The sequence below is a fragment of the Salvelinus sp. IW2-2015 genome, linkage group LG4p (assembly GCF_002910315.2).
Source record: "Salvelinus sp. IW2-2015 linkage group LG4p, ASM291031v2, whole genome shotgun sequence".
Lineage (NCBI taxonomy): Eukaryota > Metazoa > Chordata > Actinopteri > Salmoniformes > Salmonidae > Salvelinus > Salvelinus sp. IW2-2015.
This window is the reverse complement of record NC_036841.1, coordinates 3,096,972-3,111,869: the sequence shown is the minus strand read 5'-3', so window position 1 is coordinate 3,111,869 and position 14,898 is coordinate 3,096,972. Positions and strand designations below refer to the sequence as shown.

Here is a 14,898-nt window from a genome sequence, read left to right as displayed (position 1 = left end):
GTTTCCCATAACCCATGAGCTCCTATCCTAGAGGGACTACTTTGCTGACTGTGCACATCCTGCCTACACTGCCCTGTGCCACTCTAATACCTCACTGTTAAACCACAATGCCCCAATTGCATCAGGTGTTTGCTATGATCTGCTCTCCCAGTGTAAAAAACTACATTCCTGACAGCGAGGCAGCAGTGGGCAAAATAGTTTTTAAAGGTTGCCTCTATTCATTCACAGTATGGTCATTAACCATGACGAATATCTGAAAGCCATTTATGCCACCCAGTTATAAATATGGAAGACTCCAAGAAGCCAGAATATAACCTAAGAAGCAATGGCAACACTTAGGTTGCCCGTGTGCCATCATGTAGCCTAGTTACTTTGCATGAAACTACAGTTTAGGTAAATAAGACCTACATGAAAAAGCCTAATGGTTGAATTGTAAGTTACAAACTTAGCTTTGTTACTGTGTAGTTATATGCAAATAGCCTAATGCACACCACAAAATGAAGACGTAAGACAACTAGTTTAATGGATTCTGTACAACTTTATAGAGCGACTGAAACATTCAGATTGACTTAGTTCATTCCAGAACAACAGAGGGCTTTGAATATAGAAGAAAAAAAACAGCACATCAAACAGTATAGCCTACTTCCTAAACAACAGCATGTTATGAAAGACATGAATTGAACATCATGTCACTGAACCTGATAGCGATTCCTTCCTAAAAGGAAAACAGAGCTCTGGAAGAAGTGCTGTGTCACAGCTTCATAGGCAGCAGCATTGCTTACTGTTTAATCCCAGTTAGAGCCATGTTCAAGAGCGGATGTCCCATGATGCCAGGGCTGGAGGTCAATCTGTTACATTCACTAATGGACTATTACTGTAGTACCGGACGGGGTACTGCTGTACAGCCTGCATGGCTGCAGTTGCATCCCAAAAGGTGCCCATGGGGCTAGTCTAAAGTAGTGCACTATAGGGAATAGGGTGCCAATTGGGAAGCATGGCTACCTCTGTTCTGACAGTCACATTCTGCAGCATGCTCCCTACAAAGCCACCCTGCTCCCCACACAGCCAACCCACTCCTCACACAGCAAGCCGCCAGCCGCCGCTTCCCACAACAAAGCACAACACTCATCTTCTGATGGGTCTTCCTTCAAAAGAGCCTTTTAATGTGATTGGGAGATTTCAGACCGAGTCTGCTGCTGCCTCACAAGTGAGATTAAGAGAGGATCAGATGGGATACAACAGCTGCACATCATAGATGTGCACCCAAAACACAGCTTCTTTCGAAGCCTTGTACAGCTAAGCTTACCAATAGCAATTAYGTCTTGCTTTTCCAAAACATAGCAAGGCCAGATTTGGTTTGTTGTGTGTCTACTGTGTAGACTTATTGAAATTGCTTCAAAATACACTGCTCAAAAAAATAAAGGGAACACTTAAACAACACAATGTAACTCCAAGTCAATCACACTTCTGTGAATCAAACTGTCCACTTAGAAGCAACACTGATTGACAATAAATTTCACATGCTGTTGTGCAAATGGAATAGACAAAAGGTGAAATTATAGGCAATTAGCAAGACACCCCCAAAAAGGAGTAGATTCTGCAGGTGGTACCACAGACCACTTCTCAGTTCCTATGCTTCCTGGCTGATGGTTTTGTCACTTTTGAATGCTGGCGTGCTCTCACTCTAGTGTAGCATGAACGGAGCTACAACCCACACAAGTGGCTCAGGTAGTGCAGTTCATCCAGGATGGCACATCAATGCGAGCTGTGGCAAAAAGGTTTGCGTGTCTGTCAGCGTAGTGTCCAGAACATGGAGGCGCTACCAGGAGACAGGCCAGTACATTCAGGAGACGTGAGGAGGCCGTAGGAAGGGCAACAACCCAGCAGCAGGACCGCTACCTCCGCCTTTGTGAGGAGGTGCACTGCCAAGCGCCCTGCCAAAATGACCTTCAGCAGGCCACAAAGTGCATGTGTCTGCTCAAACGGTCAGAAACAGACTCCATGAGGGTGGTATGAGGGCCCAACGTCCACAGGTGGGGTTGTGCTTACAACCCAACACCGTGCAGGACTGTGGCATTTGCCAGAGAACACCAAGATTGGCAATTCGCCACTGGCGCCCTGTCTCTTCACAGAATGAAAGCAGGTTCACACTGAGCACATGAGCACATGTGAACAGACGTGACACAGTCTGGAGACGCCGTGGAGAACGTTCTGCTGCCTGCAACATCCTCCAGCAATGACGGTTTGGCGATGGGTCAGTCAGGTGTGGGTGGCATTTCTTTGTGGGGCCGCACAGCCCTCCATGTGCTCGCAGAGGTAGCCTGACTCCCATTAGGTACCGAGATGAGATCCTCAGACTCCTTGTGAGACCATATGCGACACATGCACATTTGTGGCCTGCTGGAGTCATTTTGCAGGGCTCTGGCAGTGCACCTCCTTGCACAAAGGCGGACGGGTAGCGGTCCTGCTGCGGTGGTTGCCCTCCTACGGCCTCCTCCACGTCTCCTGATGTACTGGCCTGTCTCCTGGTAGCGCCTCCATTGTTCTGGACACTACGCTGACAGACACAGCAACCTTTTGCCACAGCTCGCATTGGATGTTGCCATCTGGATGAACTGCACTACCTGAGCCCACTTGTGTGGTTGTAGGCTCCTCTCATGCTACCACTATAGAGTGAGAGCACCGCCAGCATTCAAAAGTGACCAAACATCAGCCAGGAAGCATAGGAACTGAGAAGTGGTCTGTGGTCACCACCTGCAGAATCACTCCTTTTTTGGGGGTGTCTTGCTATTGCCTATAATTTCCACCTTTTGTTTCCATTTGCACAACACTGTGAAATTTATTGTCAATCAGTGTTGCTTCCTAAGTGGACAGTTTGATTTCACAGAAGTGTGATTGACTTGGAGTTACATTGTGTTGTTTAAGTGTTCCCTTTATTTTTTTGAGCAGTGTAGTTTGGGTGGCTCTGAACTTTAACCAATAAGAGGAAGAAAAATAATGGTAATTTATTAGTATCAGAGACTAATAAAGTGGAGAGAGACTAATAAAGTGCATCAGCAATGGCACCTTTTTGTAGGCACTAACGGAGGCTAACTCTGGCATGGCTCGTTGGACAAAGCCTTTAAGGAAATTAATGTTTTTTTTGTGGGGTTTCTGGATAAACAACAAAAATAAGGTATTCGGTAAACACAGGCTTAGGAGATCTTTACTTGTTGTTCTATGGGATCATTTTTATCAGCCAACATCCCTTTGTGAATTTTGACGCAATTACAGTGCATTCGGCAAACTATTCAGACCACTTGACTTTTTCCACATTTTGTTACGTTACAGCCTTATTCTAAAATTGTATTAAATGTTTTTTTCCTCATCAATCTACACACAATACCCAATAATGACAAAACAAAAACAGGTTTTCGATCGGGTTCAAGTCCAGGCTCTGGCTGGGCCCCTCAAGGACATTCAGAGACTTGTCCCGAAGCCACTCCTGCATTGTCTTGGCTGTGTGCTTAGGGTTGTTGTCCTGTTGGAAGGTAAACTTTCACCCCAGTCTGATGTTCGGAGTACTCTGGAACAGGTTTTCATCACGAATCTCTCTGTACTTTGCTCCGTTCATCTTTCCCTCGATCCTGACTAGTCTCCCAGTCCCTGCCGCTGAAAAACATCCCGACAGCATGATGCTGCCACCACCATGCTTCACCGTAGGGATGGTGCCAGGTTTCTGCCAGACGTGACGCTTGGCATTCAGGCCAAAGAGTTCAATCTTGGTTTCATAAGACCAGAGAACCTTGTTTCTCATGGTCTGAGAGTCCTTTAGGTGCCTTTTGGCAAACTCCAAGAGGGCTGTCATGTACCTTTTACTGAGGAGTGGCTTCCGTCTGGCCACTCTACCATAAAGGCCTGATTGGTGGAGTACTGCAGAGGTGGTTGTCCTTCTGGAAGGTTCTCCCATCTCCACAGAGGATCTCTGGAGCTCTGTCAGAGTGACCATCGGGTTCTTGGTCACCTCTCTGACCAAGGCCCCTCTCCCCCGATTGCTCAGTTTGGTCGGGCGGCCAGCTCTAGTTAGACTCTTGATGGTTCCAAACTTCTTACAATTAAGAATGATGGAAGCCACTGTGTTCTTGGTGACCTTCAATGCTGCATACATTTTTTGGCACCCTTCCCCAGATCTGTGCCTCGACACAATTCTGTCTTGGAGCTCCACGGAGAATACCTTCGACCTCATGGCTTGGTTTTTGCTCTGACATGCACTGTCAACTGTGGGACCTTATATAGACAGGTATGTGCCTTTCCAAATCATGTCCAATCAATTGAATTTAACACAGGTGGACTCCAATAAAGTTGCAGAAACATCTCAAGGATGATCAATGGAAACAGGATGCACCTGAGCTCATTTCGAAAGGGTCTGAATGCAAAGGGTCTRAATACTTATGTAAATAAGGTATTTCTGTTTTTATTTTTAGCAAATTTGCAAAAATGTCTAAAAACCTGGTTTTGATTTGTCATTATGGGGTATTTTATGTATATTGATGAGGACATTTTATATTTAAGTCAAAGGGTCTGAATACTTTCCGAATGCACTGTATGTAATCAAAACAAGCACATAAAGGCTTAATAATTCATAAATGTTACCTGACTGATATCTCATACAACAAAACGTCTCCTAAGCCTGTGTTAAGCTTATTTTTGGCATTTWTCCCAAAACTCCATTCTTTCCCCATTAATTTCCCCCATAGGAATGGCCAATGAACCCGATGTAAAAAATGCTAACTCATTTCTGTTTTTTAGGACTACAAGCTGGCGCGCTCGATAGTGTGATGTCCTTTTACCTCAAAGTTACTACAAACAAAAGGCCAAACTGATGCTGTAGTACTGCGCATTAGACCTGTCCTTTGCATGTCTTTTTTCAAATCTATTTTCATCTTGAGCCTGTAATTTAGGTTGCTCCATTACTAAATTATTTATTTATATTGCGAAAGAACCACACAGCCCTGAGAGAAGAAACCACCAAACTATGGTCTTCAATTACAGACCTCACAGTTTGGTGGAACCACACCTGTGACTATCCCCTACCCTCCTCAGTCGACCTCATCAGTCTTTCTATACTCTGGGAGCGCTGAAAATGACACATTCAGGAAATTTCGTTTACCTTCCAACTCTATCAAATCTGCTCTTCTTAAAATCCCCCACAGTCCATACAGTCAGAGGAATCCCTAGCACACTGTCCAACACTAGTCTGCACACTACATCACCTTTTACTGCAAAAATATAGCTCCTAAGCACTGTTTATCTACTGTCTGATGGTCAAGATTTATGAACCCATAAATAATGTGGTCGTAAAGAGAGTGAGAAAGACAGCATACATGCAGGCGTGGTTGTGTGGAAGGGGAGTTATTACCAATCTAGGCTATAATGGGGTCATATCAGATTACTTCAGACTAAAACAACAATAATACAGATCAGTGATTTACTGTTATTTGCTTTGGTTAATACTTGTCCTGGTTCATTTTTTACTTTAATAAACGGTAGTACAGTTTGTGTGTTGTGTCCTGCTATGGGTATGGGGTATAGTATGGTATAGGTTACGTCCTAAATTACACCCTATTCCCTATATTGTGCATTATCTTTTACCAGAGCCCTGGCCCTGGTCAAAAGAAGAGCACTATAAGGAGAATATGGTGCCATTTGGRACTCAACCACAGAGTGGAGTATAGTATGCCTCCCTCCCCAGCTGCTCTGTTTGTGACAGCGAGACTGGAAGGTGCTCTGGAATGGAGCGCAACTGCAGGTCAATACTTCCAGACTCTGCGGCTGCAGTGCTTTTCCTCTCTCAGTCACTGAAATGTCTTCATTTCCCCTGCCGCTACACACACCCAGCCTTAAGAGGCTCCGCTTCTCTCCCCTGCTCGCCTCTCCTCCTCCTGACATGTTCCATTCCTTTCTCCTGTTTTTATTTCTCAATTTCCCATTGTATACCAGCCTCCTTAATCCTCACATCATTCAGTCTCAACTCCCTCTTTTTCCTCAAGCAGCAGCACATGTGGAATGAGATTGAGGAAATGAAAGTCTGTATTATTAGGAGATTCATGTGAGGTTAAATCAATGCAAGTCATTTAGGATATCATGATTCCAGTAGTTAGCTAAATCACTGTCACCCTTGATATCAAGGAAACATGATACAGTGGCAAAATTTTAATGTGGGGAATCTGAGGGGGGATTTTTTATTTTCTTACTTTGTTAATATAGAGTATTACAGTATGAGTCATGATACCCATAAAACCTAACAAGGAAATGGTTTCAATAAGACCCCAAGCCATAAGACTGCTGAACAATTAAGCAAATGGCCACCCGGACTATTTACTCCTCTTGCACTTTGATGCAGTGCCTTAGACCAATGCGCCACTCGGGAGCACACTGCTGGTATTCACTGTTTATTATCTATGCATAGTCACTTTACCCCTACCTACATGTACAAATTACCTCGACTAACCTGTACTCCCACACATTGACTCGGTACTGGTACTCCCTGTATATAGCCCCGTTATTTTAATTTTATTGTTACTTTTTCTTTTACTTTAGTTTATTTAGTAAATATTTTCTTAACTATTTCTGGAACTGCATTGTTGGTTAAGGGCTCGTAAGTAAGCATTTCACGGTAAGGTCTACTACACCTGTTGTATTCGGAGCATGTGACAAATAAAAATTKATTTTGATTTAATTTGTTTTTCCACCATACATTTTTCCATAGAGGATTTTAGAAACACTTAAAATAAGGGCTGCGTTTTGTGTAGTCTTACCCTGGGGTGAAGTTTTGATAACCGTGTAAATCTCTCTAGGACTATGTGACTTTTATAAATATATTAGGACTATGTGACTTTGAATAAACATATKATTTAACCTTTATTTAAATAGACAAGTCAGTTAAGAACAAATTCTTATTTACAATGACGGCCTACCCTGGCGACGCTGGGCCAATTGTGTGCCGCCCTATGGGACTCCCAATCACGGCCGGATGTGATACAGACTGGAATCGGACCAGGGATTATAGTAACGCCTCTTGCACTGAGGTGCATTGCCTTAGACCGCTGTGCCACTCGGGAGCCTATCTTGCATGATGTCTACTTTTATGCTAATTAGCATTTTTGAATCAGAGCGTAAATAGAGCCGAATATATTGATAAAAGTCACCATGTCTGAGAGATATTTACATGGTTAGCAAAACGTCATGCCAGGATAAGCCTACATCTAGTAAACATTTGCCGATTTCTGTTAGGGAACACCTACTCTGAAGTGGGTGTGTGCTCTTCACAACTCAATTAGCCTTTGAACTCCAAAACAACTGCAATTCTTCTTTTACTTTGGCAAAGGATAAAGTCTACAAAACTTTGTCCACTCTTTTCGGCACAGATTCTAGTTATGGGAACAGAAAACTGCATTGAGATCAAATGTTTTTTAATGAGAAAATTTGCAGAATGATAGGACCAAAATCGATCTCGTTCCATCTTCCTCCCACTGCCGGTGTTGTGCCGAAAAGCTCCCCCTTGACAAAATTCTCCCCCGCCTTCGCGTGAACACGGACGCACTCAATTCTTCATTGCTGCGACYTGCTTGAACGCGCACTGCGACTTGCTTGCTAGTTGAGATTTCTGATCACGTTAGGCTGCGTTTCATTTTATTTTTTGTGTCGGTTTGATCGCAGGGGAGACACTAGTAATGTCTGCAGTTTTCAATTTGGCTATTTGTTTCAAGTGTATTAGTCTATAAATAAATCTCTTTGCCAAAATGTGTCATCTCTCCCATGTCTTAYTTGACTAGTAGTTCTGAAATGTTTATTGCTTGCCTAAATTTTACTCCCTCCTCTATGTTTAATATAATACACATACATTAATTATTAATTTCAGTTGCCTATCCTGACGTGAAGTTTGTTCTATAGAAAGTATTTGACTCTGATGTGTGCCACAGAAAGTATTTGATTTGACTCTAGCCACAAAATTAAGGAAAATAGAAGGGGGGGGGGGGTTTCGGCAGGGCTATTTTCTTGCCTGACAAAATCCCCCCCCTTCTATCTTGGGACTGCAAGGCCTGGCACACTTCAGAATCCTCTTGTTAGCTCATGTTGACCAGTAGTGTGTGCCACAGATACATATTTGACTCTAGCCACAAAATTAAGGAAATTGAGGGGGGGGGGGGGGGGGGGGGGGTTCGGCAAGGCTATTTTCTTGCCTGCACCAATCCCCCCCCCCCCCCCCTCTATCTTGGGAATGCAAGGCCTGGCACACTTCAGAATCATTTTGGTGACCTATCATGACCTCTGATGTGTGCCACAAGAAGTATTAGACTCAGTCACAAAGGAAGTGGTTATTTCCGCAATCAGTTTTCAGAGCCCTCTACTGTTCTCTCTACCCATTCCTCAATCACCCATCCAATCGTGCTTTTCCCTCTAATGGCTTTTCCTCATTTTTTTTACACTTTTTCTGTTTTAGTTTTTAAGAATGTAGGTACAGTAGAAATAATAAAATAATAATACAAATAAATCAAAAATGTGTACTCTGGGTTGAAAAATAAATATATTCAAATATATAAGTCAACATGAGTGCATATCCATATCCATAATCACAGGAAAAAGTTATAATAATAGAAGAAGAAAAAATACATGTATATAATATAATTAACAAAACTATGACTGAATGTGCCTCCGTGAAGAATCTCCTCCCCAATAGGACACCCCAGCACCCTCCACCATCTCCATCAACCTCCCCCACCCCTCAACCACAAAACACAATAATGATAATCATAATAGAAATACAAATAAAATCCAAAATCCAAAATATATATACAGTCGTGGCCAAAGTTTGAGAATGACACAAATTTAAGTTCCAACAACGTTTGCTGCTTCAGTGTCTTTAGATATTTTTGTCAGATGTTACTATGGAATACTGAAGTATAATTACAAACATTTCATAAGTGTCAAAGGATTTTATTGACAATTACATGAAGTTGATGCAAAGAGTCAATATTTGCAGTGTTGACCCTTCTTTTTCAAGACCWCTGCAATCCGCCCTGGCATGCTGTCAATTAACTTCTGGGCCACATCCTGACTGATGGCAGCCCATTCTTGCATAATCAATGCTTGGAGTTTGTCAGAATCTGTGAGTTTTTGTTTGTCCACCCGCGTCTTGAGGATTGAACACAAGTTCTCAATGGGACTAAGGTCTGGGAAGTTTCCTGGGCCTGGACCCAAAATATCGATGTTTTGCTCCCCGAGCCACTTAGTTATCACTTCTGCCTTATGGCAAGGTGCTCCATCATGCTGGAAAAGGCATTGTTCGTCACCAAACTGTTCCTGGATGGTTGGGAGAAGTTGCTCTCGGAGGATGTGTTGGTACCATTCTTTATTCATTCTTTATTCATGGCTGTGTTCTTAGGCACAATTGTGAGTGAGCCCACTCCCTTGGCTGAGAAGCAACCCCACACATGAATGGTCTCAGGATGCTTTACTGTTGGCATGACACAGGACTGATGGTAGCGCTCACCTTCTCCGGACAAGCTTTTTTCTAGATGCCCCAAACAATCGGAAAGGGGATTCATCAGAGAAAATGACTTTACCCCAGTCCTCAGCAGTCCAATCCCTGAACCTTTTGCAGAATATCAGTCTGTCCCTGATGTTTTTCCTGGAAAGAAGTGGCTTCTTTGCTGCCCTTCTTGACACCAGGCCATCCTCCAAAAGTCTTTGCCTCACTGTGCGTGCAGATGCACTCACACCTGCCTGCTGCCATTCCTGAGCAAGCTCTGTACTGGTGGTGCCCCGATCCCGCAGCTGATTCAACTTTAGGAGACGGTCCTGGCGCTTGCTGGACTTTCTTGGGCGCCCTGAAGCCTTCTTCACAACAATTGAACCGCTCTCCTTGACATTCTTGATGATCCGATAAATGGTTGATTTAGGTGCAATCTTACTGGCAGCAATATCCTTGCCTGTGAAGCCCTTTTTGTGCAAATCAATGATGACGGCACGTGTTTCCTTGCAGGTAACCATGGTTGACAGAGGAAGAACAATGATTCCAAGCACCACCCTCCTTTTGAAGCTTCCAGTCTGTTAATTGAACTCAATCAGCATGACAGAGTGATCTCCAGCCTTGTCCTCGTCAACACTCACACCTGTGTTAACGAGAGAATCACTGACATGATGTCAGCTGGTCCTTTTGTGGCAGGGCTGAAATGCAGTAGAAATGTTTTTGGGGGATTCAGTTCATTTGCATGGCAAAGAGGGACTTTGCAATTAATTGCAATTCATCTGATCACTCTTCATAACATTCTGGAGTATATGCAAATTGCCATCATACAAACTGAGGCAGCAGACTTTGTGAAAATTAATATTTGTATCATTCTCAAAACTTTTGGCCACGACTGTATATGTACAGTACATATACATAGTCACAGGACACTCAACTTATCTATTGTCCTACATCAGATATGCAGGTGACAATCCACCTGGATGACAGCACATATTCAGCAAGACGGAGATGCTCTTCGAGGGAATGCCTCCCCATTCTCAGATGTTAGATAATCCGAGATGATCACATGTCATTTACATTCCAGCCATTGTCAACTCCAGATTTGACTACTTCAACTCACACCCTGCTGGAATCCCTGCATTCTCAGATTCCCCTCTGTTATTAATCTCTATATTGTAATTAATGAAGTGTTTCAAAATGCTGTAATTTTATTAACATATATGTTCAGATCATTCCTGAGAGAGAAGGGGTGTAATATCTCCAGATGGGCGTGTGGTACCCTTCCTCACCCATGCCAACAAGATGTTACTTCTTGAGGGGTCTTTGTCTTGAAAGTAAGTATGAGAGTATAAGTAATGTACAATTAACTTACTGAAAGTATACTGACTAAAAGGCAAAACAGAACTGTCAAATTATATTATAGCTGTGTCGTTGTATACTTGCGAATTAGAATCTTAACTGTAACATAATTTTGTTGGGGGAAACAAATTTCTTCCCCAGTTTGCTGAATGTATTCTGAAGGAGGAGTCAATTGTCTTTTCAAATAGGAACAAAGATGTTAATAACATCATGAGAGAAGAAATAGCAGTCACTCTCCTCCAAAACACTAGTATGTTCAATTTCTAATTTAATATAATTGTAGATTTAAAAAAAAAAAAACATTTATATGGATATTTCAAGGTTATCTTTGATCCAACTTCTGACAAGATGTATCGACTACTTGACATTATGTTTTGCTAGATGACCTGAGCCAACTGTGCAACTTCTGTGGGGAGCTGGACAATAATGAGGAAGACACTAACTGGGTAATTGCTTGTTCACTTCTAAAGGCACATTTTTAGGAGTACGAATTTGTATAAGCAGTTGTCTGATAATGAAATAATTGTAATTCAAGAAAATGTACTTAATGTTTTAAATATATTAACATTTTTCATAGAAATTTCTGATTGGTTGTGACTGCCCACGATGGTTCCACCAGTCCTTTATGAAAACCATCCCATCATTGGAGGATTATGTCTGCGCTGCCTGTCAGGACTAGGTTAGGCTTGAGATCCAGGCGATGGTTTCACCTGGAATACTTTCCATAAAAATTGGCATAAATGTTCTGTTGCAGCTTTCCAATATTTGTTTATGTTATTTATTGTCTTTTTATATTTGATTTATTGTCATTTTATATCTTATTATGCAAAGATTTAAATTTCTATTTCTTATTTAAATGTTTGTTAACAAACTTAACTTTCTGTCATGTTTTTGTGTTATTGTGTGATAATATTTGTGTGATAATATTTGTGTATTATCATTATTTTCTTAAACATTACAAMATGTTTCTAAAATAAAAGTTTATGTTACTTTATACTCTAATTTTGCTTTCTGTGGCACACACTACTGGTCAACATGAGCTACCAAAATTATTTTGAAGTGTGCCATGCCTTGCAGTCCCAAGATCGAAGGGGGGGAGAATTTCGGCAGGCAAGAAAATAGCCTTGCCGAACCCCACCCATTTTCCTAAATTTTGTGGATAGTCAAATACTTTCTGTGGCACACAGTCATATTTTCTATGGAACAAACTTCACGTCAGGATAGGCAACCGAAATTAATAATTAATAATTCATGTATGTGTGTTAAATTAAACAGAGGGAGAAAAATGTAGGCAAGCAATAAACATTTCAGAACAACTACTAGTCGAATAAGACATGGGAAAGATGACGAATTTATTGCTCGAGATTTATTTATAGACTAATACAATTGAAACAAAGTCAAACCGAAAACTGCAGACATTACTAGTTCCTCCACCGCGATCAAACCGACATATAAAAATGTATATAACAATTAAACGCGGACTAAAGTCATCAGAAATCCAAACTAGCACGCAAGTCGCAGCAATGAAGAATTTAAGTGAGTGCGCGTTCACGCGAAGATGGGGGTAGAATTTCTGGCAGGGGGAGCTTTTCGGCACAACACCAGCCAATGCAATGGGCTTCCTCTCACTACCATATCTGGCAGTGAGTGGAAACGCCAAGTGGATGCTTCACATTTATACGTCCAGTGAAATATCTGTCTCAGTCATTGTTCTATCACTATAGTAGCTTGAATAAAGGTTAAATAAAAAATAATTWAAAAAACTATAGTAGCTTGCGCAAGTCGAGTGAACAGTCTGTCATTCCACTCGAGAAAGAATAGAAACAGCAAACTTAATTAAAGCGCACAACAAACGAAATGGTCTGACACCTGAGATTAGCTAACACTAGTTAACGTTAGTTTTCAGCACACGATATAAGAAGGCTTCATTTTGTTGTAGTAAGTTACTGTAAATAGAGCCACACAATAGATCAAACAACATTTCTGTAGTTGCGATGGCAAATTTCGATTCGAAAGATGCCGGGGAAAAAGTGAACTTCATTGCATTTGTTAGTAATAACGTACAGTAGCCAATGGAGTAAATACTAGAACGTTAACTAGCCTTGTGTTCATACTTTAACTGAGGGACTAAAACCGGTAACTCGCGACTGTGCGCACACACGCACACACGTCGTTCCCATTCCGGCCATAGAATTAGCATTCCCGTTAGCAAAGCTAGCTAGCTACAGACAGTACTTTACCACGTAGCTACCAACAACAACTTCAAATGCCAACTTCAATATCCAGAACTTTAAAATGCATTCGTAAATACAGAAGTTAAAGAAAATTAATAACTTACAGGTAAACCCATAAATGAGAAGCAAAACTGTGGCGGCTTGCAGTCCATTGAGCGGCAGAGTCTTGTGGTAATCGAGCAGCAATCTTTTCGCCATGATTTCCCAGTGCACTTTCGTTCCTTACCTCGCTCAGCTTCTACGTCTGTTTTACTGCTGATTGCTTGCTTGCTTCTCTAGCAACTCCTCTCCATAGCGACCGCCCGGGCGCGTGAGCTATACCACTTCTGGGATTGACAGGGGCACACATCTTAATCAGTCAACAAATTCCTTTTTTTTATGCACTTTGTAAATACATGAATACATTTGACAGTGTATAGCTAAGTAGTTAATGTGTCAAGACTTTATATACCTTTATTAGACTTAAACCCCTTATTATTGACCAATGACTAAGTGAAATTGAAAAATGCACTGTAAATTATCTTATATCAGTCATCCATTCAAGAATAGCCCTAATATAATTTCACAATTAGGCATATTTTTGTTGTGATACTGTACTTTCACAGGGTATTTCATTTCTGTCAGTTGTGTAATAGAGTCGATCCTGTGTTTGTGATCACTTTGAGAATGATCCCTTGTCTGACAGACATGAATCAAATAAACATTTAGGAGAGGGCAAGACTTGAGTCAAGATCCCTTAACCAGTGTTAATTAAGTCTAAAAAACAACTGTTGGGATTGTTTACAGCCCCTTTAAAGAAAACACAGCAGGTCGGGAGTTAACGTTCCATCCAACCAAATTGCATAGCACCATTGCCAGGTTATCACTAAATTAACACTAAAGTCTCCATTTGGATGAGGTCTGATAATCTTCTCATCAATTAAAATGATGGTTTTATCACACACAGTGACTTCAGAAAGTATTCACACACCTTGACTTTTTCAACATTTTGTTGTGTTTTTAAAATTTAAAATGGATTAAAATTAGATTTTTTTTWATCAATGGCCTACACACAATACCCCATAATGTCAAAGTGAAATCATATTTCTTTTTAAATTTTTACAAATTAATTCCAAATGAAAGCTGAAATGTCTTGAGTCAATAAGTATTCAACTCCTTTGTTATGGCAAACCTAAATAAGTTCAGGAGTAAAAATGTGCTTAATAAGTCACATAATAAGTTGCATGGACTCACTCTGTGTGCAGTAATAGTCTTTAACATGATTTTGAATGATTGCCTCATCTCTGTACCCAATACATACAATTAAGTTCCCTCAGTTGAGCAGTGAATTTCAAACACAGATTCAACCACAAAGACCAGGGAGGTATTACAATGCCTTGCAAAGAAGGGCACGTATTGGTAGATGGGTAAAAATAAAAAGCAGAGATTGAATATCTCTTTGAGCATGATGAAGTTTTAAATTACACTTTGGATGGTGTATCAATACACCCAGTCACTACAAAGATGCAGGCATCCTTCCTAACTCATTTGCCAGAGAGGAAGGAAGGCCAGTGGACTTTAAAACAGTTACAGAGTTTAATGTCTGCGATAGGAAAAATATCTAAAGATTGATCAACAACATTGTAGTTATTCCACAATACTAACCTAATTGACAGGGTGAAATGAAGGAAGCCTGTACAGAATAATAATATTCCATAACATGCGTCAAGTTATTCAGGAAAAAAAATTACCGTGATGGAGCTAAGCACAGGCAAAATCCTAGCGGAAAACCTGATTCAGTCTGCTTTTCACCAG

The 14,898-nt window shown here is 41.3% G+C and overlaps 1 protein-coding gene across 1 annotated transcript in view; it reads right to left on the bottom strand.

Moving 5' to 3' along the window:
- LOC111958879 (nectin-3-like protein) overlaps positions 1–13,370 on the bottom strand; it is a 69,184-nt gene extending 55,814 nt beyond the window's left edge. Inside the window, exon 1 of the mRNA XM_023980208.2 lies at positions 13,209–13,370. Coding sequence (XP_023835976.1) covers positions 13,209–13,302 — 94 coding nt within the window. The 5' untranslated portion in view covers positions 13,303–13,370. The remainder of the gene's footprint in view (positions 1–13,208) is intronic.
- Between the last annotated feature and the right edge of the window lie 1,528 nt (positions 13,371–14,898).